This window comes from Chiloscyllium plagiosum, unplaced genomic scaffold (assembly GCF_037043375.1).
Source record: "Chiloscyllium plagiosum isolate Xiang-an unplaced genomic scaffold, Cpla_swu_hap1 HiC_scaffold_9, whole genome shotgun sequence".
NCBI classification, from domain to species: Eukaryota; Metazoa; Chordata; class Chondrichthyes; order Orectolobiformes; family Hemiscylliidae; genus Chiloscyllium; species Chiloscyllium plagiosum.
Genome location: NW_028270147.1, coordinates 89715939 through 89743896, shown reverse-complemented (window position 1 = coordinate 89743896; position 27958 = coordinate 89715939). Strand labels below are relative to the sequence as shown.

Genomic DNA, 27958 nt, shown 5'->3' with positions numbered 1-27958 from the left:
AAGTTCAGAGTTTGAGTCCGCCTCTCTTCAGCAATGTAATCAGTTGTATGTGTCGTGCCATCACTGTGGTTGAGGTCAGTTCAACTCGGTACACACTAGAGATCAAACATGGCCACCTTGGAGATTGGTTCGAGCCAATTGCGAGCAAACCAGGCAGTCTTTCAGTCTTCCCACTCCTCACCCCACCATGGTCAGGAAATCTCTTTTCATCCTCTTCAATGTTTGTCGTCATTGAACGCTGTTTTGGTTCATTGTCGAGATTGCTTACTTTGAACTCAGTTCATGTGAACCAATTTGGCTCACTGATGTCCTTTAGGGAAGGAAACTACCATCTTTACCTGGTCTGGACTACAATTGACTCCAGACCCACAGCAACATGGTTGACTCTCAGCTGCCCACTGGGCAATGAATGCTGGCCCTTGCCAGTGATGATGCCACATCCTGTGAATGAAAAAACAAAATTGCTGAAGTCTGCAACAGAATTATTTCTCAACCCCTCGGCTCCCACCAAAAACGCTGGACGTTCACTGTCATTGAACTTCCTCACTGGTGCCATTTTGTCAGCTGCTTAGAGGCAGGAAACAAGGGAGAGTTTGCACAGAGCTCAGACCCTGCGGCATGGAGCAGCAAGGTTGGCCTGCTGCCAAGGTACAGTGTTGTGGGTGGGCTGAGGTAAAAGGAAAGTGCGGCATCATAAAGCAGACTGGTATTGGACTCCACGACCTCACCCCTGTTCATCTCTCAACACATGCGGCCAGACCTGCTGAGTTACTCCAGCACGTTGGCATTTGGGAAACCCCAGAGGCTGGTAGTGGAATGAGGGGGCGCAGAAATCACTTGGTGTTGGCGGTGCAACGTATCTGGGAATACCACTTCCAGTGCATTTTAATCGAGTCACAGAGCAGGGCTGGCTGAGGCACAGTTACCAGAGACTGTGCTAAGATCCGCCAACAATCCAGCAATGTGGATTGAAAGCAGCAATATACCTCAGGAATAGTCAATTGGAGCTGCTTTGTCACCTTCTTTATGATGCGTCGGCGCAACTCTTGCCCTTTTCATCTCAGCTGCACAATGTGGAATTAATGCTCGCCTCACGGTTGAGATCCCTTCACGTCCCCGTCCCAGGAACAACAGCATTCCAGTTCCTTTCTGACTGGTTTACCGACCAATGGCTTCCCAGACAGTTTCTTGTTTTCACAGTTGCTAGCTTTCTCTTTATCATTTCAGATTTGGCCAGTGTTCACAGAATCCCTGCAGGCCTTTCGGCCCAGGGGGGACCACACCGGCCCTCTGAAGAGCATCCCATCCAGATCAACCCCTCCCTATCCTATTCTATCCCTGCATTTCCCATGGTTAAACCACCAAGCCTGCACATCCTTGGACGCTATAGGCAATTTAGCATGGCCAGTTCACAGGGGAAAGGGATGGGTTGAAGCCTTCAGTGTAACTGGGTGCTGGTTTTTCTTTTGAGGAATTCCTTCCTTCTTGCCCTCTCGGTGTTTTTGGTCCCACGAGGTATTGGTGTGCCCCCCCCCCCCAACTCCTGTAAGTCTGGGTTCCAAACCTGGATAGCAGCCAGACTCAGTGCTGGTCACTTGCTTGTGCAAATGGAGAAGTCTCCGGGTGGGACTGGTGAGGTATCGCCTCAGCTGACTTTGACCTGGGGAGTCCCGAAGCCAACTTTAGCAATCATCCTGCACCCATCCAGGATATTATCTGCATTAGAGGGTATGTGCTGTAAGGAAAGGCTAGAGAAACTCAGCTTGTTTTCTCAGATGTAGTAGAGGCTGAGGACAGACTTGATACAAGCATGTAAGATTGTGAGATGCATAGACAGGGTTGACGGTCAGTATTTTCTTTTCCCCAGAGTTGAAATGTCTAATTCTAGAGGGCATGCATTTAGGGTGAGAGGCGGAAAGTTCAAAGGAGATGTGAGGGGCACTTTTTTTTAACACAGAGACTGGTAGGAGTGTGGAATGTGTTGCCAGGGTTGGTGGTAGAGGCAGATCCAATTGGCATTTAAGGGACTTATAGATAAGCACATGCATATGCAAGGAATGGAGGGATATGGACCATGGGCCGGCAGAAGAGTTTAGTTTAATTTGGTGTCATGTTCGGCACAACATCGTGGACCAAAGGGCCCATTCCTGTGCTGTACTGTTCTATGTTTGTTCTATGTTCATCCAACTCAGCACTCGCCATGCCGTTTCACCAGGTACTTAGTCATTTCCCGGGCAGAGGGGTGTGGCTGGGAGCGGGCAGCTGCTATATGATGTAGGAGCAGCCTCCAAGGGGCCAGTGGGGAAAGGCAGCTCTTCTTTCCCTGCGCTGTACTCCACCATTCCTCAGTTCCATATAATAACCCCGACAGCCTGTCTCTCCATGCACCGTGAGGCAGAACAGAAGTTTTGCATGTGTTTTTTAAACCTAGGCTGGAGTGCCTGATCAGTACGGCCGCGGATGGTCTCCAATGATTGGACTGAGGTGGGGCAAGTTCCAAAGATGAGCCCAGCCTTGACCAAAATGATGACCAGAGAAAGAGAATATTTTTATAGATCTTAAGTTTGATTGTGGTTTTGACAGGGTGTTCACAAGTACACAAGTAAGTAACAAGGTGAACACTTCCTCCCCCTCTTTCACAGCCCCACTTTGTAGCTGATGTCTGCCTTTTCAAAAGTATTCCCACTAATAGCGAGCTGAGCAGTGGTTTCTGCTCTGAGCTCTCCAGTGCATTCGGTCCCACCATTAAGGCTTGTATTGCTGCACAGAATCTTAGCATTAAACACCATCGTTCCTTGAAATGGCATACTGTGTTTGTGTTGAAATATGTGAGGCATCAGAGGTTTAATTTTACAAGAATGTTTATTAGCCCCTATCCTGAAATTACACAGATGAGCTGCATCCAGCAAAATCTGGGTTAGCCCCTTGCACAACTGAATAAGCAGCAACTGGGGACAGGTACTTTGTGAGTAACCCTTACACCTCTGGATAACAGCGATCTCACACAATGAATGGTGCATCCCCTACTTAGTAAACAAGAACTACACAGAGTTACTCTAATTAACCCCAAAACCGTAACAAATCTTGCAGAATCACAGCTAGCATTATCAAACAGAAACTCTGTGTGGTTATATGGTATGCACCCTATATTCTGAGAATGACAACAGTTTGTCACATTGATACTCGAATTGAGGCCTGCTACAGGAGAACATTTCACATGGGGTAAACAGCGCAAGCAATGGACTTCTAAGTAGGCCAGTACAGGAAAATGCCAGCAGTCATTGAGGAAGATGCTGTAAAAGGAGACTAAGATTTTTCTGAGCTGAGCTAAACTGCACCAAATAGTCATCCTTTTAAGAAACTGTGTTGTCAAATACTGACATTAAGTTGTTGATGGATAAAGAATTTTGTAGTCACACATAAATAGGCAGCAGGGTGCTGTTTCACAGCGCTAGGCACCGGGGTTCGATTCCAACCTTGGGTGAGTGCCTTGTGTGGAGTTTGCACAGTCTCCCCAGTGTCTGCGTGGGTTTCCACCGGGTGCTCCAGTTTCCCTCCCACAGCCCAATGATGTGCAGTTTAAGTGGATTGGCCATGCTAAATTGTCCATCGTGTGCAAGTTAGATGGTTTAACCATGGGAAATGCAGGGTTACAGGGATGGAGGAGGGAGGGTGTGTCTGAGTGGGATGCTCTTCAGAGGGTTGGTGTTGTCAGTACTGTAAGGAGCTAACCCAGGTTTTATCTTCGACTCGATGGGCTGAATGGCATGCTTCTACACTATAGGGACTCTATGTAGGCTTTTTCTTCAGTTGTGAGGTATTGCCAAATACCACCGTACCATATTTCTCAGTGTAAACCTATTTATAGTCAGCAATATATTTGATGGTGCTGACATCCAGCACTTATACTCAGTTGCCTCAAAGCCAAACTGTTGAGAAATCTATACATTTGTTCATACAATCATAGAATCCCTACAGAATGGGACAGGCTCTTCAACCCAATAAGTCCACATCAACCCTTTGAAGAGTAAACCACCCAGACCCATTTCCCTATTACTCTATATTTACCCCTGACTATTGCACCTAACCTACACATCCCTGAACACTATGGACAATTTAGCATGGCCAATTCACCTTAACCTGCATATCTTTGGATTGTGGGAGGACACCGGAGCACCCGGAGGAAACCCACGCAGACACGGGGAGAATGTGCAAACTCCACACAGACAGTCGTCCAAGATTGGAATCGAACCCGGGTTCCTGGTGCTGTGAGGCAGTGTACTAACCACTGAGCCACCATGCTGCCCTGATCCTGTTGTCTGGATCCCACTCGGATAAATCCAGAAGACTTTACTACCCTCTCAGGAGCATTTAACAAGTGAAAATCTTCAAAGCTGATGAGAACAGAGCTCTGGCAAATAGCACATCACTCGTCCAGCTGGGAGCATGCTCCCTGTAGGGGTGTGGGCTGCTACAGCCATCTAGAGTGCAGCATGGGAGATTCCAGCTCTCAGTTGCCCACTCTTACCCCCAGCCCAACATATCCCATTGATGATGACCACCCCCTCTCCCTTCTGGGCTGGTTAGAGCACTACAAATGTGGGACTTAAAGACAGTTTTGTATAATACAGTGCTTTTCACCACCTCAGGATGCTCCATATTGCTACACACCCAATTAATTACTGTTCATTATAAATCAGCAATACCATAAAGGGATTGTTTGAAGCTTTAAGGGTTCACGTATCAGCTGATGCCAGTAGATTTGTTTTTGAAAGGTATCTATTGTGATGTACGAAAGGCCGAAGCTCATCTGTCCACAGCAACATTCTGTCGCCATCAGCGTGATGATAACCCACAAACTCATTGAGTAATGTTGAATTAAGGCTTAAAGATTGGATTGCTGTTTTGCTTTGAGAAAGTACCAAAGGATATTTGACATTCAAGCAGGGTAGTCAATGCTCAAATCTTCAGAAGCTTGACAAATGTGGGTCGAAGTATGGGGTGAGTGTGAGTTTGGGGTGGATGTGAGTGTGGAGTGGGTTTGCGTGTGAGCTGGGTCTGAGTGTGGAGGGGGTTTGTGTGCGGGTTAGGTTTGCGTGTGAGCTTGGTTTGAGTGTGGGATGGATCTGAGTGTGGGTGGGTTTGCGTGCGGGGTAGGTTTGAGTGTAGGTTGGGTTTTAGTGTGGCGTGGGTTTGAGTGAGCTGGTATTGAACGTGAGCTGAGTCTGACTGTGGGCTGCATCTGACTGTGGACTGTGACTGACTGTGGGGTGTGTTTGAGTGTGGAGTGGGTTTGGGTGTGAGGTGGTTTGCCTGTGGGGTGTATTTGAATGTAGGGTGGGTTTGCCTGTGGGGTGGGTTTGCGTATGGGGTGTTTTTGGGTGTTAGATAGGTTTGCAGTCGAGTGGGTTTGTGTATGGGGTGGGTTTGGCTGTGAGCTGGATTTGCGTGTGGGGTGGGTTTGGGTTTGGGGTGAGTTTGGGTGTGGGGTGGGTTTCGGTTTGGGGTGGGTTTGCTTGTGGGGGTTGGGTTTGCATGTCGGGTGGGTTTGGGTGTGGGGTGGATTTGGGTGTGGGGTGGATTTGGATATGAGGTGGGTTTGCATGTGGGGTGGGTTTGGGTGTGGTGTAGGTTTGCATGTGGGGTGGGTTTGGATGTGAGCTGGATTTGAGTGTGGGGTGGGTTTGCATGTAGGGTGGGTTTGGGTGTGGTGTGGGTTTGGGTGTGGGGTGGGTTTGGGTGTGGGGTGGGTTTGAGTGTGAGGTGGGTTTGCATGTCGGCTGGATTTGGCTGTGGTGTGGGTTTGGGTGTGGGGTGCGTTTGCAGGTTGGGTGGGTTTGCGTGTGGGGTGGGTTTGCGTGTGGGGTGGGTTTGGGTGTGGTGTAGGTTTGCATGTGGGGTGGGTTTGGGTGTGAGCTAGATTTGAGTGTGGGATGGGTTTGGGTGTGGTGTGGGTTTGGATGTGAGGTGGGTTTGCATGTCGGGTGGATTTGAGTGTGGGTTGGGTTTGAGTGTGGGTTGGTTTTGGGTGTGGGGTGGGTTTGGGTGTAGGGTGGATTTGAGTGTGGAGTGGGTTTGCGTGTGGGGTGGGTTTAGGTGTGAGCTGGACTTGGGTGTGGAGTGGGTTTGTGTGTTGGGTGGATTTGCGTGTGGGGTGTGTTTGAGTGTGGGGTGGGTTTGGGTGTGGGGTGAGTTTGGGTGTGGGGTGGGTTTGCGTGTGGGGTGTGTTTGAGTGTGGGGTGGATTTGCGTGTGGGGTGTGTTTGAGTGTGTGGTGGGTTTGCGTGTGGGGTGGGTTTGGGTGTGGGGTGGGTTTGCGTTTGGGGTGGTTTAATGTGTGAGCTGGACTTGTGTGTGGAGTGGGTTTGCGTGTTGGGTGGATTTGCGTGTGGGGTGAATTTGAATGTTGAGTGGGCACAGAACAAATGCTGTGAGGCTCATCAAAATATGTACTAGATGGGCAGGAACATCCTACTGACCACAACTTGACAGCACCCTGTCCTGCCCACTGAAGGTGCTTCACATCCCTTCCCCCCTCAGCAGTCCAGTTGGTGACTGGTGTACTGGCTTAGGTGATGTGGATGCATGTACCCTGGTAGGCTGAGGTCTGGGTGGCACGGTGGCACAGTGGTTAGCACTGCTGCCTCACAGCGCCAGAGACCCTGGGTTCAATTCCTGTCTCAGGCAACTGACTGTGTGAAGTTTGCACATTCTCCCTGTGTCTGAGTGGGTTTCCTCTCACAGTCCAAAAATGTGTAGGTTAGGTGATTTGGCCATGCTAAATTGCCCATAGTGTTAGGTGAAGGGGTAAATGTAGGGAAATGGGTCTGGGTGGGTGTGCTTCAGCGGGTCGGTGTGGACTTGTTGGGCCAAAGGGCCTGTTTCCACACTGTATGTAATCTAATCTAATCTCCAAAGCTGTCCTCTCCACCCATACACTAGGCATTCACTTGCACTGCTGGTTTGGATTGCCAGAGGGTAGTTGAGAATGTGCCTCTACATTAAAACCTCTGAAGGTGCAAGCAACAGGCTGTTTTACTACACAGCACAGAATCCACGTTCTCACATCAGGATCTTGGTAAACAGATGGCTGTCCCCTGAGACTGCGGTGTCCTGCCAGACACACTGATGGAATTGTACTGTTCAAACTGAGCGCAATGCAATCTGGAAAGAGAATAGGGTTTTCTTTTTGAGAATGTTTCCTTTAATGCTTGGTCTGACTTAACTTGCAAGCTCCCCAGCTCATGAACCCGATGCTGTAACGGCTTTCGTGCTAATTTTGAAAACCGAGTGTTCCACTATTGTTTACTACAGCATCAGCTAATCCAATCTGTGAGGTACCATCAATTCATGGTTACTAAGGAAGGGGCCCTGTGAGGTGCAGGGTTGTTTTGGATAGGCTTTGTTTATGATGGCAGCACTTGAGACAATCAGCTTGATCAATGATGCTACTGTCAGTTACTCTGACAGTGCAGCAGCATTAGAATGGTCCTTGGCGAGATTCTCTGCTCGATGATATCATGGTTGCTGGCAAGGAATATTTATGTACTTATTTTTTGTTTGAAAACCTCTTGAGCTAATCTGCAGGACTAAATGAAGAAGGAAGTCAAGCTGCAGCTTACGCATAAGAACTCTGTGGTGTGGCAAAACACATAATGGGACAACTAGTCTGTAAATATATAAAGGTCTCTTACAATGCGTCTGATGGAGTAAAATGGGAGAGTTCTCAGGGAGCCTGAGGTATTGAGGTGAATTCCAGGGATCACAGAGTGAATGTGAACTATGGTTGGGAGTTGACAGTGAGAGATGTGATTTTCTGGGAGATGATGGCATTATGGAGATAAGTTCATGGGGGCTGAGAAATTCACAGCCAATATGTTACTGCTGTACATTCCAATACTGAGACAGCGCTGCATATATTCCATAATGATAGAGTAATGGTGAATATTCCAAAACTGACACAGACTTGTGTGTATTCCAGCACTGAGACAGGACTGGCGCTTATGCCAGCACTGAGACGAGACTGACATGTATTCCAATACTGAGACAGGACTGGTGTATATCACAATACTGTCACAGACCAGTGTGCATTCTAGTCCTGTTATTGTGCAGATTTATATTCACATACTGGCTGGTATATAGTCATGTTTCGGTACTGTTAGTCTGAACTTGTTTTTGAGTGGCCTGTGATATGTATCTGCATCCTATCCTGTTGGAGTAGACACCTGACTAAGTTTATCATGCATGAGGTTTTTGAGGCTCATAGTTTGGAGTTTAAATCTACATCATGTATTGCTCTAAATGTTGCTCTACGTATCTCAAACTGATGTGCAACGCATTCCACATCTTCGAGGAGAAAGTGAGGACTGCAGATGCTGGGGATCAGAGCTTAAAAATGTGTTGCTGGAAAAGCGCAGCAGGTCAGGCAGCATCCAAGGAACAGGAGAATCGACGTTTCGGGCATAAGCCCTTCTTCAGGAATGAGGAGGGTGTGCCAAGCAGGCTAAGATAAAAGGTAGGGAGGAGGGACTTGGGGGAGGGGCGTTGGGGATACGATCGGTGGAAGGAGGTTAAGGTGAGGGTGATAGGCCGGAGAGGGGGTGGGGGCGGAGAGGTCGGGAAGAAGATTGCAGGTCAAGAAGGCGGTGCTGAGTCTGAGGGTTGGGACTGAGAAAAGGTGGGGGGAGGGGAAATGAGAAAGCTGGAGAAATCTGCATTCATCCCTTGTGGTTGGAGGGTTCCTAGGCGGAAGATGAGGCGCTCTTCCTCCAGGCGTCGTGTTGCCATGGTCTGGCGATGGAGGAGGCCAAGGACCTGCATGTCCTTGGTGGAGTGGGAGAGGGAGTTAAAGTGTTGGGTTACGGGGTGGTTGGGTTGGTCCGGGTGTCCCAGAGGTGTTCTCTGAAACGTCCCACAAGTAGGCAGCTTGTCTCCCCAATGTAGAGGAGGCCACATCGGGTGCAGCGAATGCAGTAAATGATGTGTGTGGAGGTGCAGGTGAATTTCTGACGGATATGGAAGGATCCCTTGGGGCCTTGGAGGGAAGTGAGGGGGGAGGTGTGGGCGCAAGTTTTGCATTTCTTGCGGTTGCAGGGGAAAGTACCGGGAGTGGAGGTTGGGTTGCATACAGCATTGTAGTGTTTCATCCGGAATGTGCTGTAAAATAGTGAAGGTGAATTGGACTTCCTTTCCCGGGAGCAGTAAATTGCCCATCTTTCACATCTGCGAATCAAGCTGCTGAGAATATAGGCCTCCAAAAACTGAGTCTGGATTCTTAGAGTCAGTTTTTGTTTTTGGCTTTTTGGGTGTCAGTCTACTGGCATCTGATCAGGCTTGTAGAACTACATGCCTGACTTCTGACTTCTGCCTTGTGCTCTTCTCTGAGTTGTTATCACAAAATAAATCAATGCAACTGCATCCTCCTCCTCCCTCACCAATATCCTTCTCACGGTGTCGGTCATCCTGGCACTGGAAAAACTTTCATTCCATGTGAGACTATTTTGTTTATGATGGATGCTGTTTATCCCCAATGCAGTCTGGATGTCAGACAGTTAGACTTAATAAAGGACTTATGCCTGAAATGTCGACTGTCTTGCTCCTCGGATGTTGCCTGACCGGCTGTGCTTTTCCAGCACCCCACTCTCTGACTCTGATCTCCAGCATCCACAATCCTCACTTTCTCTTGTCAGACAGTCACTGGGACCCATCAGATCATAGAAGAGTTTGGACTGGTGTTGGTGGTCATTGGATGAGACGAGCTTGCACTGGAGATGCCCATCTGCTTGTCTGTCTACCATGACTGCCTTGACCTTGAGTAGCTCCATTGCTCCATTGACATACACAAGTGTCCCTCGACTTTCCTCACCTTTAGCTAAGAGTCAGAAAAAGTGGAGTTGTCATAAGCAGAATCGCTGCATCTTGGCTAGATACAAACTAGAGCTGAAAATGTGTTGCTGGAAAAGCGCAGCAGGTCAGGCAGCATCCAAGGAACAGGAGAATCGACGTTTCGGGCTTAAGCCCTTCTTCAGGAATGAGGAAAGTGTGTCAAGCAGGCTAAGATAAAAGGTAGGGAGGAGGGATTTGGGGGAGGGGGTTGGAATTGCGATAAGTGGAGGGAGGTCAAGGTGAGGGTGATAGGCCGGAGAGGGGGTGGGGGCGGAGAGGTCAGGAAGAAGATTGCAGGTTAGGAAGGCGGTGCTGAGTTCGAGGGTTGTGACTGAGATAAGGTGGGGGGAGGGGAAATGAGGAAACTGGAGAAATCTGAGTTCATCCCTTGTGGTTGGAGGGTTCCCAGGCAGAAGATGAGGCGCTCTTCCTCCAACCGTCGTGTTGCCATGGTCTGGCGATGGAGGAGTCCCAGGACCTGCATGTCCTTGGTGGAGTGGGAGGGGGAGTTAAAGTGTTGGGCTACGGGGTGGTTGGGTTGGTTGGTCCGGGTGTCCCAGAGGTGTTCTCTGAAACGTTCCGCAAGTAGGCGGCCTCACTTTCTCCTAGATACAAACTAGATTCAGCTTTCCTCTCAAATGGCGATGGAGGGCAGAAATGTTTCCATTACTCGAACGTGAAGTGCCTTAGCTTTGGCTGAGGGCCTGCAAGTTCAATTTGACTGAATACCGTCCATCCAGCTTGGGACTCTGGTCCCATTCCTAACCAGGTTACTGCGGTTAATTAGCTCCCTTGGGTGCTCAGCGTCTGCAAGAAATCGATACAGTCTAGGTCAGTTCCTTCTTGCCTGAATCATTTCTCATTTGGTGCTGGGTTCTCACTGCCTGACACAAGGGGTTTGCTAGTGGGAAGTGTAAATGTCTGGAACCAGTTGACCCAGTATGTTTGGTGCAGTGCCTGTACATTGGGGTTGGAGTGGGAGGTGGAGTAGATGGTTTTGAGTCTGCCTCTCCTCACCCCCAAGCAGCCTTTAAAGCATCATTCAAACTGCCCCTAGCCATCTCAGGTTCATACTGAGCTGTCAGAAGGCCGCAAGGCAATGAGGTCACCTTTAATTATTTAGACTACAGTGAGTGAAGGTTCTGTAAAACACTCACTGGCGAGGCCAGAATGTTTTCCCAAGGTTGGAGATGCGGTTCTGGGCATAGCCAAGGGAATTTATACTGTAGCTGGCTGTGCTCTCCCTGAGATAGGCACGTGTTCCATTTGTCAATGCTCACATCCCTCACTTCAAAACAGAGAGGGAGGAAACTGGATCATGTAACGATGAGAAACTGGAATGCAATTTGAGTTACACAGCTTCAGCAATCAGAATGACTGATCCAGACCAAAGTTCCCTTTGGAGAGCCATTTCCTCTTCCTGCCTTTCTGTTTTGGAAGGTGGTACAGGTGAGACAACAGCTTAGCATAACTACCGCTATGTACTACTTACTGCCAGATTGCTCACAAAGAAGAAGGAAAGACTAAGCAAGCTCTCCATATAGTTTATCTGCCAAGTGAATGCCGGTGGCGTGGATATTTGAGTGCCGGTGGTGAAAAGCTCTGGTTAGACCACTTGTGGAAAACTGCATCCATCTGCGGACACCCCAGCACAGGGAGACATATTGAACTTGGAGGGAGTGCAGCACAGATTCACCAGTTTGTTAGTCTGGGGCTAACATGCTTAAATAATGGGGACATTAATGGTAGCTGTCTTTTCCCCAAGCATGGCGATTTTGAGACTAGGGGGCAAATATTTAATGTGAGAGGAAAGAAATTTAAAGAACACATGAGGGGCAATGTTCTTACACACAGGATGGTGTGTGTGTGAACAAAGAAAGTTACAGCACAGGAACAGGCCCTTCGGCCCTCCAAGCCTGTGCAGATCCAGATCCTCTTTCTAAACCTGTCACCTATTTTCTAAATGTCTGTATCCTTCTGCTCCCTGCCCCTTCATGTTTCTGTCTAGATACATCTTAAATGACGCTATCGTTCCCGTCCCTACCACCTCCACTAGCAACGCAGTCCAGGCCCCCACCACCCTCTGCGTGAGGAAATTTCCACATATATCTCTGTTAAACCTGTCCCATCTCACTTTGAACTCATGACCCCTAGTAATTCAGTTCCACACTCTGGGAAAAAGCTTATTGCTATCTACCCTGTCTGTACCTCTCATGATTTTGTAGACTTCAATCAGGACCCCCCTCAACATCCGTATTTCTCATGAAAATATTCCTAATCTATTCAACCTCTCTTCATAACTAGCGCCCTCCATAACAGGCAACATCCTGGTGAACCTCCTCTGCATCCTCTCCAAAGCATCCACATCCTTTTGATAATGTGGCGACTAGAACTATACACAGTATTCCAAATGTGGCCAAGACAAAGTCCTATACAGGTGTAACATGACCTGCCAACTCTTGTACTCAGTACCCCGTCCAATGAAGGAAAGCATGCTGTATGCCTTCTTGACCATTTTTACTGACCTGCATTGCCACCTTCAGAGAACAATGGACCTGAACACCCAGATCTCTCTGTACGTCAATTTTCGACAGGACTTTTCCATTCACTGTATAGTTTGCTCTTGAATTGGATCTTCCAAAATGCATCACCTCGCATTTGACTGGTTTGAACTCCATCTGCCATTTCTCTGCCCATCTCCAAACTACGTATATTCTGCTGTATTCTCTGACAGTCCCCTTTAGTATCTGCAATCTTGGTGTCATCTACAAATTTGCTAATCAGGCAACCAATACCTTCCTCCAAATCATTTATATATATCACAAACAACAGTGGTCCCAGTATGGATTCCTGTGGAACATCACTGGTCATAGGTCTCCATTTTGAGAAACTCCCTTCCACAACTACTCTGTCTCCTGTTGCTCAGCCAGTTCTCTATCCATCTACCTCGTATTCCCTGGACCCCATGCAACTTCACTTTCTCTATAAGTCTGCCATGGGGAACCTTATCAAATACCTTACTAAAGTCCATGTATTTACATCTACAGCCCTTTCCCCCATCAAACAACTTTGTCATCTCCTCAAAGAATTCTATTAGGTTTGTAAGACATGACCTTTCCCGCTCAAAACCATACTGACTACCACTGAAGCCCATTTTTTTTCAAGTGGGTATATATCCTATCCCTCAATATCTTCTCCAGCAGCTTCCCTACCACTGATGTTAGACTCACTGGTCTATAATTACCTGGAGTAGCCCTGCTACCCTTCTTAAACAAGGGGACAACATTAGTAATTCTTCAGTCCTCTGGCACCTCACCCATGTTCAAGGATGCTGCAAAAATATTTGTTAAAGCCCCAGCTATTTCCTCTCTCGTTTCCCTCAGTTACCTCGGGTAGATCCCATCCGGACCTGGGGACTTGTCTACCCTAATGGCTTTTAGAGTACCCACACTTCCTCCGTCCTTATGCTGATTTGACCTAGAGTACTCAAAGACCTATTTCTAACCTCAACATCCATCATGTCCCTCTCCTCGGTGAATACCAATGCAAAGTACACATTAAGAACCTCACCCATTTTCTCTGACTCCATGTATAACTTTCTTCCTTTGTCCTTCAGTGGGTCAACCCTTTCTGTAGTTACCCTCTTGCTCCTTATACATGAAGAAAAGGCTTTGGGATTTTCCTTAACCTTGTTTGCTAAAGATAGCTCATGACCCCTCTTTGCCCTCTTAATTCCTCATTTCAGATTAGTCCCACATTCCTGATATTCTTCCAAAGCTTTGTCTGTTATCAGTAGCCTAGACCTTAAGTACACATCCTTTTTCCCTCTTAGCTAGTCTCACAATTTCACCTGCCATCCATGGTTCACTCATCTTGTATTTCTATCCTTCATTTTCACAGGAACATATCTCTCCTGAACTCTCATCAACTTCTCTTTAAAAGCCTCCCACATTATTTAATGAGGATTTACCTTCAAACAGCTGCTCCCAATCTACATTCCCCAGCTCCTGCCGAATTTTGGTATAGCTGGCTTTCCCCCAATTTAGTTCTCTTCCTTTAGGACCATTCTCGTCTTTGTTCATGAGTATTCTAAAACTTACAGAATTATGATCACTATTCCCAAAGTAATCCCCTACTGAAACATTAACCACCTGGCTGAGCTCATTTCCCAACATCAGGTCCAGTATGGCCCCTTCCTTAGTTGGACTATTTACATACTGCTCTAGAAAACTCTCCAGGATGCTCCTTACAAATTCTGCTCCATCTAGACCTCTAACACTAAGTGAATCCCAGTCAATGTTGGGAAAATTAAAATCTCCTACCACCATCACCTTGTTGCTCCTACATCTTTCCATAATCTATTCACATATTTGTACCTCTATCTCATGCTCGCTGTTGCGAGGCCTGTGGCACAGCCCCAACATTGTTACCGCACCCTTCCTATTTCTGAGCTCTGCCCATATTGCCTCACTGCTTGAGTCTTCCATATTGCCCTCCTTCAAAACAGCTGTGATAACCTCTCTGACCAACAATGCAACTCCTCCACCCCTTTTACCTCCTTCTCTATCCCGCCCGAAGCGTCGATATCCTGGGATATCTAGCTGCCAATCATGCCCTTCCCTCAATCATGTCTCAGTAATAGCAATAACATCATGCTCCCACGTACTAATCCAACCCTTAAGTTCATTTGCCTTACCTACTATACTTCTCACATTAAAACGAATGTATCTCTGACCACCAGTCCCTCTGCATTCATCATCTGCTACCCGCCTACTCTTCGCCTTAGTCATGCTGATTTCATTATGTAATCCCTTACAGGCTTTAGATATTGCTTCCTTACAGTCCTCTAACCTCATTTGGTTCCCATCCCCCTGCCACATTAGTTAAAACCCTCCCCAACTACGTTAGCAAAAGCACCCCCAAGGCAATGGTTCCAGTCCAACCCAAGTATAGAACATCCAATTTGTAATCATCCAACCTCCCCCAGAACCAGTCCCAATATCCCATAAATCTGAACCCCTCCCTCGTATGCCACCTCTCAAGCCATGCATTCATCCTGCTTATTCTATCATTCCTACTCTGACTAATGCATGGCACAGGTAGCAATCCTGAGATTACTACCTCTGAGGTCCTACTTTTTAACTTGGCTCCTAACACCCTAAATTAGGGCGCATTGTATTGGGGGCAAAGTACTAACTTGGATTGAAAGTTGGTTGGCTGATAGGAAACAAAGAGTAGTGATAAACGGCTCTATTTCGGAATGGCAGGCAGTGACCAATGGGGTACCGCAGGGATCAGTGCTGGGATCACAGCTTTTTACAATATATGTTAATGATATAGAAGATGGTATTAGTAATAACATTAGCAAATTTGCTGATGATACTAAGCTGGGTGCCAGGGTGAAATGTGAGGAGGATGTTAGGAGATTACAGGGTGACCTGGACAGGTTAGATGAGTGGTCAGATGCATGGCAGATGCAGTTTAATGTGGATAAATGTATGGTTCTCCACTTTGGTGGCAAGAACAGGAAGGCAGATTACTACCTAAATGGAATCAATTTACGTAAAGGGGCAGTACAAAAAGAACTGAGTGTTCTTGTACACCAGTCAATGAAGGTAAGCATGCAGGTACAGCAGGTAGTGAAGAAGGCTAATAGCATGCTGGCCTTCATAACAAGAGGGATTGAGTATAGAAGCGAAGAGGTTCTTCTGCAGCTGTACAGGGCCCTGGTAAGACCACACTTGGAGTACTGTATGCAGTTCTGGTCTCCAAATTTGAGGAAAGACGTTCTGGCTATTGAGGGAGTGCAGCGTAGGTTCACGAGGTCAATTCCTGGAATGGCGGGACTACCTTACGCTGAAAGACTGGAGTGACTGGGCTTGTATACCCTTGAGTTTAGAAGACTGAGAGGGGATCTGATTGAGACATATAAGATTATTAAAGGATTGGACACTCTGGAGGAAGGAAACATGTTTCTGCTGATGGGTTAGTGCCGAACCAGAGGACACAGCTTAAAGATACGGGGTAGACCATTTAGGACAGAGATGAAGAGAACCTTCTTCAACCTGAGAGTGGTGGCTGTGTGGAATGCTCTGCCCCAGAGGGCAGTGGAGGCCCAGTCTCTGGATTCATTTAAGAAAGAGTTGGATAGGCTCTCAAGGATAGTGGAATCAAGGGTTATAGAGATAAGGCAGGAACAGGATACTGATTAAGGATGATCAGCCATGATCATATTGAATGATGGTGTAGGTTCGAAGGGCAGAATGGCCTACTCCTGCACCTATTGTCTATTGTCTATTCTGCTTGTAGGACCTCATCCCATTTTTTGTTTACCTATATCGTTTGTGCCAATATGCACCATGACTGGTTGTTCACCCTCCCCCTTGAGAATGTTCTGCAGCCCATCCGAATCATCCCTGACCCGTGCACCTGGGAGTCTTGTTTTCGACCACAGAAATGCCCATCTACTCCCCTTACAATTGAATCCCCTATGAATATAGCCCTTCCACTCTTTCTCCCGCCCTTCTGTACAGCAGAGCCAGCCACGGTGCCATGAACCTGGCTCCTGCTGCCCTCCCCCAGTGAACCATCTCCCCAACAGTATCCAAAATGGTAGACCTGTTTTGGAGGGAGATAACCGCAGGGTCACCTGCACTGCCTTCCTGCTCTTTCTCTGCCTTTTGGTCATCCATTCCTTTTCTCCCTCGGCAATCCTAATCTGCAGAGTGACCAATTCACTAAACATGCTATCCATGACCTCCTCAGCATTGTGGATGCTCCACAGTGAGTCCATCCGCAGCTCCAGAGCCATCATGCGATCTAACTAGAGCTGCAACTGGACGCACTTCCTGCACATGTAGGAGCCAGGGACATCAGCAGCTGTGAGGAATGAACTCCCTGAGGAAGTGGTGGATGTTTAATAGACATTTGGCTAAGTGTTTGGATGGGAAGGGTTTGGAGGAATATGGGCGAAGTACAGGCAGCTGGGACTAGTTTAGTTTGGGATTGTGGTTGACATGGACTGGTTGGACTGACAGGTCTGTTTCCATGCTGTGTGACTCCATTGCTTGCTTTGTATTCTCTGAACCTCTAATCTCTTTAGTGAAAGAGAAAATTTGATGGGGTAAATTTATTTCCTTTGCCGCTTTGATTCTAATGTAAGGGGCACAATTTTAATCTTGTGATTTAAAATAAACTTCTTTGAGGTGTGGTATCTGAAATTACTCAAAGGAACATCAACCTTCAGAACCCCCTTCCCAAAACATTAGAGCTGGATCCATTGAAAGTTGCAAAATTGAGATGGATCAGATTTTTTCAGGGAAGAGTTTGAAGAGATATGTAATCAGAATGGCTGGATGGAGTTAGAAACAGATTGTCTGTGATCTAATTGAATGGCAGAAGAGGATGGAGAGGCTGGAAGTCATAGTCATGGAGCTATACAGCATGGAAGCAGACCATCTTTGCCAACCATGCTTCCTAAACTGATCTCATCCCATTTGCCTGCTTTTGGCCCATATCCCTCTAAACCTTTCCTTTCTATGCAAATGTCTTTTAAATGTTGTCATTGTAGTCATCTCCCACTTCCTTTGGCAGCTCGTTCCATACACGCATCATCCTCTGCATGAAAAAGTTGCCCCTCAGGTCCCTTTTAAATCTTTCCCCTCTCACCTTAAACCTATGCCCTCTAGTTTTGGACTCCCCCACCCTGGAGAAAGGATTTTCACTATTCACCTTGTCCATGCCCCTCATGATTTTGTAAACCTCTAAAAGGTCGCCCCTCAGCATCCAACGCTGCAGAGAGAAATGTTCCATGCCCTCCAGCCATGGTCACATCCTTGTAAATCGTTTCTGCACCCTCTCAAGTAATAACATTTTTCCTATAGCAGGGCGATTAGAATTGTGCACAGTATGCCAAAAGCAGTTTCACCAATGCCCTGTATAGCTGCAACATGATGTCTCAGTTGTTGTGTTTGTCTGAAAGATTTCCTTTTCTTGTGACCGTGCAAATGTACAAAGCAAGAGCAAAATGCTGCTGGTGCTGGGAGTCTGAAAGAAAGTAGGCAAAATGGTGGAAGCTGTCAATTGGCGAGACAGTATCTGTGGAAAGAGAAATGGCCTTTAAGTTTCGGGTTGCTGACGTCTCGTCAGGTCTGAAAAATAATCAAGCTGTAACAGATACGTTCAGTGTTGGGAAAGGGAAAAATAGAAAGGGTATGATAATATGGAAAATTGAATTAATAAATGACAAAAATACTCATTATGATTTGTACATTGCAATTTATTTTGACGTTGAATTCATGGTCATTGGATATGTACCACACAGAAACTGAGCTGACCAGGGATATCTTAAACTGATCTAGTCCCATTTGCAAGCATTTGGACCATATCCCTCTAAACCCTTCCTATTCATGTACACATCCAGATGCCTTTTAAATGTTGTAGTTGTACCAGCCTAAACCACTTCCTCTGGCAGCTTGTTCCATATATGCACTGCCCTCTGTGTGAAAAAGTTGCCCCTCAGGTCCCTTTTAAATCTTTCCCCTTTCACCTTAAACTTACACATTCTAGTTTTTGACTCCCTTACACAGAGGAAAATACCTTGGCTGTTCGTCCTGTCCATAATCCACATGATTTTATAAACCTCGATAAGGTCACCCCTCAGCCTCTGACGCTCTGGGGAAAACAGCCCCAGCGTATTCAGTATCTCCTTATGACCCAAACCCTCAAACTATGGTGACATTCTTGTAAATTGTTTGACGTATTAGGCTGACCAGCTTCCTTCTGTACTGTAAGCATCTGAGTCCACATGGTTAGCTATCCATTTCTCAGTCTTGGTTTATTATCACAGTTTCTGAGCCTGAAACATTTGTTATTTCGAATCTCCTTTACTCCTCAGTGATGCTGAGATGTCCGCTCTTGGGAAAGCCATCCAAGTCTGAATCATTCCTTTAACTAGGGGGGTTGATAGTTAGGATTGAGAGTGTATGCACAGGATTGTGGGGGACCAGGTGGAGAGACGACTGTTTGTCCCTTCCAGTGTTGCTTTTCCCTTTTGGTGAACCAGGTGGATCACATTACGCTCACTGCCCTGACCTATCCACCTGCTGCTTACGGATTGAAGAGTCTGGCTGAATGGTTTTGCAAATTGTGACTGAGCTAGTGATCCCTCTGCAGGGTGGCAGTTTGTTCTGAACCACTTGTTGGAACAATTAGTTTCTGCCTTTAATCATCCCGACAGTGATGAAGGAACCCCTGATCCCTGGCGTTCGAATACTCTCTCTCGAGTTCCTGGTTCATAAATAGAGGTGATAAAGTGGCAACAAAAAGTTTGAGAAGAAGGAAACAACCTCTCAGGGACTGTGGAAATTTTTAATGAGAGGTATGTCTTTGTGAACTACATTGCCACTTCTTAATGCGTTGAAAGCAGTAACAGAGACTCTTACTCACTTTGTTACGGCATGCAGTGTTTGTAATTGAACTGAAAGTCACTTGTGTGATGTTTATGGAAGCATTCTCTGCGTGCTGATCACCAGGAGGCATGTCATTTTAAGCCAATTGAAAACCTGAGCATATTTTGTAGCTGGTGTCAGGGCCAACTTATACCCAGGACCAATTGAATGTGGAGTAAAGGCCTTTGCAGACCCAGTAAACAAGCATTACCAGGTGACGAGCAGCAGTCAAGTCCCGGTGACGAAAGAGTGTGTATCAATTATTGCCCTTTCAGAATTCCTAGAACTCAAATGAATAGCAAACTTTGCAAAGGTTGAAGTCACTGCATTCCTGTTGTGTATCACATGTATTCTGCTAAAGCACATATGTAGCCTGCACCAGTGTTAAAGCTATAAACCATGGCTCGTGCTCCAAATATTCAGTCGGGCAGTGTTTCAAATCTGTCAGAACGTATCTGCCCGACATTTCCTTTGCATAGCTATCTGTCACACACAGTTTCACACAGCAATTTTACAATTAAGGGTTTGAGTAATCCTTCGCAGTCTCGGAGGGCGCAGAGTGATGCCAGCAATAACAATGATTCTTAAAATTGACATCATCCTGAAAGAAAATAAATGGATCAGAATTCCGCAAAGTTTTAAGGATGAGGCCTCAGTTGGTGTGGAGTTCATTTCGAAGCCTTCACCACCGAGATGTGAAAATGTGGCCTGCCAATCTCATCGCCCTTCCCATGGGGTTGACAAGTTCATGTACAACCCTCTGAATTATCCAGAGTCGCCCAGATGTTGCAATGCAGAAACAGGTCACTTAGCCCAACTGCTGTACACCAATGGCCAGGCTTCCTCTGAGCCAGTTCAACACAGTTTGGGAAGGTGAGGTTTAATAAATCAGTGTAAGTAGTGTGTTGCTGGCTTCAGGCAGCTATCCAAGAGTGAATGCAAGGCTAAAATTCGGCTGCATCTCAAGGAGAGGTGGGGGGCATGTGGGGGTTCAATTCAAAGGGTGGCTCAGTGGCTAGCACTGCTGCCTCACAGCGTCAGGGATCTGGCTTCAATTCCAGTCTCACGCGACTGTCTGTGTGGAGTTTGCACATTCTCCCTGTGTCTGTGTGGGTTTCCTCCAGGTGCTCTGGTTTCCTCCCACAGTCCAAAGCGTGCAGGTTAGGGTGGATTGGCCATGCTAGATTGCCCATAGTGACCAGAGATCTGCAGGCTAGGTGGATTAGCCATGGGAAATGCAGGGTTACAGGAATAGGGCAGGGCTGCTGGGTTTGGATGGGATGACTCTTCGGCGGGTGGACTTGATGGGCTGAATGGCCTGCTTCCACACTGATTCCAGTTCTAGGGTACAGCTGGCCTCCGTGATTTATCTGTGACAATGAGAGTCTTGTGAATAGCAGCGTTATAGAGGTGCTGAGTTCTTAGCTAAAGAGTCTGTAGGATGGAAAGTAATAGTTGACAGCTAGGCATCAAGGAGGAATAGATGTGTCGTACATGACTCCCTTGGATGTGTCTCTCTTTCTCTCTCCAAATGGTATTCCATTTTGAAACAAAGTCCCTGTTAACTCACATCAATAGCTCAGTTTGTTTCAACCCAGTTGCTGCCAGACCGGCTGAGCTTTTCCAGCACTTTCAGTTTCTTTTCCACGTTTCCAGCACCTGCAATGTATTGCTTTTGTTAAGTTTCGGATACTGATGAAAGTGAAAGTTCATTTGGGGAATGCAGCTAAAGTTAGATCTACAGAGCCACAGCTGGCTTAGTTGTGCAGGAACACAGAGGACTAGATGGGTCAAACTGATAGGTGATGTGTAGATAAGGGAATAGGCAGGTACTTGATTGTAAACTTGGATCAGGATGTGAATGGGGAGAGAGTGGAACAGTGGTAATGCCAGTGGGCTATAATCCAGAGGGTCCACACTCATATTTTGGAGTTTTGAGTTCAAATCCCATCATGGGGGCAGATGGTGAAAATTAGCATCACCTTGAATTGAAAACTGAGTAATGGTGCCACCATTGTTATTGTCAGTTGTCTGAAAGACCTTTCTGGTTCACTCAGTCTCTTTATCTTACTGCATCTGGCCTACACGTGAGTCCAAGCACTCAGCAATGGTGGCTCATTTTATAAGGTGCCATGCAATGGCTGAGCAACCCAAATGACCATTAGGGATGGGCAACATGTGCAGCCCTTGCCAGTGATGCCCAGATCCCATGAAAGAATAAAGAAGAAAAGCATCTGCAGTGGTACGTTGTGCCAGTGATGCCAGCATCAAGGATGTCATTCAATGATTGCAAAGCACCCTGGGGAGGGGGTTGGTGGTGAGCAGCAATTGGGTGTGGTCCCCATTGATATCAAGGTTATAGGTCGAAAGAGAAATGTGTTCAGAATTCAAGGAGCCAGGTAGGATCTCAAAAGTGGTTTCATCTCATGTGTGAGTGTATATAGAAACAAGAGGATCCAGCAGTTGGAATATGTGGCTGCAGAGATGATGGAGGAGGGAGGGCTGTTGATTAATGGGGCATTGGGACTGGCGGTTGGGGTGAAGGAACCTGTATAGGCTAAACTGGGCCTGCCAGAGGCAGGACCAATTTCCTGGTGTGAAACAAGCATTAGAACAGACCTCGTTCATAAAATGGAGTCGAAGATGAACAGGTAAGACCGTACTGAAATGTTCAAAGAGGACATGGTTCAAGTACAGTCACACAGGGCAGAGCAAATACTCCCAGACCTACCTGGGTGGAGAAAGAGATAGGGCTGACAATGAAGTGTCTTTATGATGGATATCAAGAGCGTGTTCAGAGGGGAAATGGAAAAGTGAATAAGAGAAAAGACTGGCAACTTAGGTTAAAAGGAATCAAAAAGCCTTTTGTATGTGATTAAAAAGTAAAATGGCGGTAAGAGGAAGATTGTCTGATTAAAGACCAAAAAGATGATTTCTAGTTGGAAGTTGGGAGTGTGGCTGAGGTATTTCATGAGTCAAGAAAGGGGATGGAGAAGTGGCACTCAGTGTATTTGTCCCTCAGAGGACTATAAAATGATTCCACAGAGGCTGCTATCCCGTCATCAAGTCACCCTTGATTTATACATGAACAATCCTTGACTCCTTCAGAGTCAGCTACCAGAGTGTCAGCATCTCTGACACTTCGGTTTTTATCTGTCAGCCAGGGCTCTTTGACTGGACCAGGTTAACAGCCCCAATCAGGGAACTCATCTTCTATGAGTACATTACAATCACTCCAGACCAGAAAAGAGTGAGAGCCAGTTAACTGGCCTCCTTCTATGCTATAACCATTCTGTAATTCCATGATCCTGTGATCTACCTTCACCTTCTTCTGAGGTCTTCAGGCACAACATGTTAGATTCACTCCATGTGATATCAGGAAATGGCTAAAGGCACTGGATCTGGCAAAGGCTATGAGCCAAGACAATATCCCAGCAGTTGCACTATTGATGCTGGAGAAAAGCAATTGAATTGACTCTAGGGGCTTTGGATATTCAGAACAGAGAAATCTGGATATAACCTCATTGGGCTTCTTAGAAGCCACTGGTTTTACTTATGATACGGCCAGGTCACTACTGAAGAGTAGGTAGATCCCATTCACTGACAAAGGAAGTATGCGCCCCCATGGTCACATGTCCCAACACAAGATCACACTTCAGTTAGATTCAGTAAAGGGGATGGGCATGTACCCTCCTTCAATTTCTTTTACCAGCATTTACTGCACCCCCTGATGGGAGGTCTCTTGCCTTCTCGCTGCAGAAGAGTTGCCTGATCCCAGTATCCCTCCTTAGTACTGCAGGCTTGCTCGCCTCCCCCTGCGGAAACTTGGCAACCTTCGTTTGGATACAACATCCACTTGCTCTCTGGAATTTGTTTAACTTGATTCATACCCTCAGGAGTGCAATAACAGGGATTGGTAACTGTACTGAGTCAGAGCTGGAAGCTGGTCTCCTGTGCTCTCTCTGCCTCCCATTCTCTGCACTCTGTCTGTGCCCCGATAAATCCCACTGGTCTGTCTGGTAGTCTCCGGCAGTCAGCTTGGACATGCCATAAGTTTTGGCAGTTAAATACACAGGCATCTCTGCCTCACTGAGCGTAGAATATAGGAGCAGAATTAGGCCATTTGCCGCATTGAGTTTGTTCTGCCATTTGATCTGTTCCTCAACCATATTCTCCTGCCTTCTCCCCATTACCCTTGATCCCCTATCAAGAACCTATCTATCTCTGTCTTAAATACACTTAGTCACTTGGCCTCCATAGCCTTCAGCATGTGTCAGTTCCACAGGCCCGCCACCCTCTGGCTGAAGAAAATCCTCCTCACCTCTATTCTAAAAGGTTGTCCCTTCCCTCTGAGGATGTGCTCTTGGGTCCTAGTCTCTCCTACATCTTCTCCATGTACACTCCATCCAGGACTCTCAGTATTCTGTAAGTTTCAATCAGATCCTTCCTCATCCTTTTAAATTCCATCGAGTACAGACCCAGAGTCCTCAACCGCTCCTCATACGACAAGCCCTTCCATCCCTTGGGTCATTCTCGTAAACCTCCTCTGGATCACGTCCGATGCCAGCACATCCTTCCTTAGAGATGGGGCCCAAAATTGCTCGCAATATTCCAAATGCAACCTGAGCAGACCCTTAGACAACCTCAGCAATACATCTCTGCCCTTGTACTCTATCCCTCTTGAAATGAATGCCAACATTGCAGTTGCGTTTCTAATGGCCAACTGAACCTGCAGTTTCGCCTCAGTACCACCTTTTCCAACCTGAGGAGGGCTTCCTGCATTTCCTACGTGCTTTTAGAAACTCAGTTTCCTATCAGTCTCCCATCTCCATTGTTCCCAGTTGGTTGGGGCTAACTCCTGGTGGGTTTCTTCTGGAACAGGAGTATCTGATTGGCTCATAATGATCAGCCAGTGGGATAGCCTGTCTGGATCTTGTTACTCACAGTTGCTCTTATTGGGAGGGATGTGAGGTTTTGAATTCCTTAAGGAGAATCAGTACTTTTGTAAGTGGCTTCTGTCTTAAGTGCCTGTACGCGTAAGTCTAAAGCAAGTTGCTTAAGCATCTCAAATTCCAAGTACGTCTGGTTAGGCCAGTTCCTGAGGGGGCAGAATTTTTAACAGTACTTTGACACTAAGTGGGACACACTTAAGATGGGAATTTTTGAATCAGTGGCACTTCTCTCAGGCAAGAGGGAGTAGACCTTTTGTGCATTCCCTGGGAGCTGACACTATGTGCAGAATGACCAATGTTGGACTAACTACTTTAACCGCTGTGCTACTTACCCAAACACTGCTACCTCTGCCTTGTCAAACTTGGGAACTATCTGAGCAAATTGAGTTGCCTCTATCCTCAAGTCTAAGTCTTTGTGATTCTTGCTTGTCAGCTTGAGCTGAATTGGTTCAACCTCCTTTCCCTGTGGATTTTCCTCAAGGTCTTTCTCATCTCCTTGCCCTTTCGTCTCTTTCCCATCTTTCCTCTCTCGGTCTGATTCCTCCTCTTTTTTTTTCTAAACATTCAAATTTTTGCTGCTCCAATTGTAATCTCTCCATCCATTTTATTATCCTCACTTTCCACCTGTAAACTGTTGGCCACCCATTTTTATAGTCTTGGGTTTTCCAGCTTTCGTGAAATCCTAACCTTAAGGGCTTTTTAACTGTTTGAGGTTCTGAACTTTTAAATCCTCATAGTGACTTCCCCTAATTCTGTTAGGAATGGTCTGACATCCAATGCAAACATTTCTATATTGTAACAATGCAAACTCAAGAAAGCCTCTTATGTTTGTTTTCCTTTAAAATTGTATTCACTGTGACAGTCTACCCATTCTGATTCTTTTGTTCTGTGTGTTCAAATTCTGGCAAGAGTCCTATTTTGTTAGGACCAAAGTCCAGGACAAGGTTTATCCAATTCAGTACACTTCCAGAGAGGATATACAGAACTGTTAAGCTCCTGAGTGAAAAGAGGTGTACAGGTTCTCCTTCCCTATCCACATCCCACTTCCCCCACTGGTTCCACACAAGGTATGGAGTCATACAGACATTCAACATGGAAACAGACCCTTCAGTCCAACCAGTCCACGCCAACCATTTTCCCAAGCTAAACTAGACCCATATGCCTGCACTTGGCCTGTATCCCTCCAAACCTTTCCCATTCATTAACTTACCCAAACTTCTTTTAAAGGTTGTAACTTTACCTGCATCCACCACTTCCTCTGACAGTTCATTCCACACACAAACCACTCCCTGTGTAAAAAAGTTGCCCCTCGTATTGTTTAAAACTTTGTCCGGTATAACCTCAACCTGACGTCCTAACTCCTGTTACTCAAAGGTCTGAGCAATGAAGAAAAGCATGCAAAAAGCTGCCTTAACTACCCTGTATACCTGTAACTTTCAACAAATTATCTTCCTGAACCCCTAGGTCTCTCTATTTGACAAGCCCACCCAGGGCCCTATCGTTAATTGTATAAGTCCTGCCCTTGTTTGTTTTACCAAAATGCAATACATCGCATTTATCCAAATTAAACTCCGTCTGCCACTCCTCAACCCATTGACCCAATTGATCAAGATCTCTTTGTATTGAAAAGGATACCTCCCCTTTCTCCCATTCCTTCACATCTGCCAAATGGCCTACCCCTTATTCTGAGATTGTGTCCCAGATGCTAGACCTCATACTGCCCCCAGTGAGGGAACCATTGTTCCTACATCTGTATCGGGGCACGGGGAAGGAGCTGAAACACCACACCAGCACGATCGAGGCCTGTCCACCTCTGCCGAAGACTCCACACATTTGCGCTTTAACTAGTTGAGCTACATGGATTGAAACATTCCCAAGTTAAACCCTGATCCATTCAGGAGCAGCACGTAACCCATTAGGTGTTCTGGGGCTCTCGATTGGCACTTGTTTTGTTTCGTCCCAGTTGCCCAGTGGAAGGGGAGAGGATTTCTTTGATTTATAGCTTCTCTAGAGTTGGTGCTGACTTTAGATTTGTGTTCATGTATCTTTGCGCACACTGCATTTTTAATTCCATGTGACTGAGTTTTCAGTGTAAATCCTACAGACGTTCCCCAGGCAAACAGGAAAATGGTGTAAAGAACATACTGCCATTGTTCTGCCAATACCGATGATTGTTTAGCAAAGTAGTTATGTTGGATGGTGAAGCAAAACCCTCTTCAAAGCTCTACCCCTCTGCTGATGTCCACCTGCAGTTGAGCAAATCTTATAACTCTCAGCCTTAAGTCTGATTGTCATCTGTGTCACTCTTTCCTCAATCCTTTTGGATTTCCGAAGTCATCTCCCCAGTCACTTTTTACAAGGTTGGAATAACTTGCTGTGGTTTTATAACTTGATCAACAAAACCCAGGGGCCCGTTGTTGCAGAGTGAATTGAGTCGTGTGGAGCTGACTAAACCCGATGCTGTTTTCTTCCCATTGCCTAGGACCTACATGAGTGTGAAGGAGCTAAAGGAGACACTGCAGATCAATGGCTCGATGTACCTGAACGTCTATTTTGCGAACTCGGTGAGGGAGGAGCTGGCAGGAGCTGCCACTTGGCCTTGGGATAAAGAAGCCTTGAGTCACTTAGGTAAGTGTATAATGAACGAAGTTCTGATAAATATCCCAAGGTCTTTCTGTTTTATTTTTCCAATGTGCCTGCAGGCAGGATTGAGAAGGAAGTGGTTTTTAAATGTCGTATACAGTACAACCTCGGTTGTCCGAATTTTGGATTATCCGAACAAGATCTCAAAGTCCTGATGCTTGGGTAAACCGTGCTATCCAAACATTCGATTATCCGAACAGAATACTTCCCGTCCATGTCGATCGGATAATCTATGAGGTTGCCCTGTATATGATTGGGGCATATCTCCCTGCATTCAGGTTTGTAGCCCACCCCTTGAAATCAATGACTTACTAGGCTTTTCCAGAGGGCAGATCAGAGTCAGCTACATTACTGAGAGCCTGGAGTCACTTGTAGGTCGGACTGGGCCATGATGACAGAGATCCCTTCCCTAAAGAATATTGGTGAGCAACATTGGTATTTATGACAATTCAGTGCTGGTTTTACATCACCATTACTGAGACTAATCTTCTATTGCAGATTTGTTTTGAGAAGGGAGAGGCTGAATAGGCTGGGGCTATTTTCCCTGGAGTGTCAGGGACTGAGGGGGGAACCTTACAGAGGTTTGTACGATCATGAGGGGCATGGATAGGGGAAATAGACAAGGCCTTTTCCCTGGGGTGGGGGAGTCCAGAACTAGAGGGCGTAGTTAGAGTGAGAGAGGATAGAATTAAAAGGAACCTAAGGGACAACTTTTTCATACTTTTTCATACAAGGGGTGGGCTACAAACCTGAATGCAGGGAGATATGCCCCAATCATATACAGGGCAACCTCATAGATTATCCGATCGACATGGACGGGAAGTATTCTGTTCGGATAATCGAATGTTTGTGCGTGTATGAAATGAGCTGCTAGAGGAAGTGGTGAAGGCTGGTATACTTACAGCATTTAACAGGCATCTGGGTGGGTATATGAATAGCAAGGGTTTAGAGGGATGTGGGCCAAGTGCTGGCAAATGGGACCAGATTAATTAAAGATTTCTGGTTGGCATGGAGGAGTTGGACTAAAGGG

General features: G+C 46.5%; 1 protein-coding gene across 1 annotated transcript in view; it reads left to right on the top strand.

Moving 5' to 3' along the window:
- pappa2 (pappalysin 2) overlaps positions 1-27958 on the top strand; it is a 416790-nt gene that overhangs the window by 64659 nt on the left and 324173 nt on the right. Inside the window, exon 3 of the mRNA XM_043700014.2 lies at positions 26768-26913. Within this exon, the coding sequence (XP_043555949.2) occupies positions 26768-26913 (146 nt within the window). The remainder of the gene's footprint in view (positions 1-26767; positions 26914-27958) is intronic.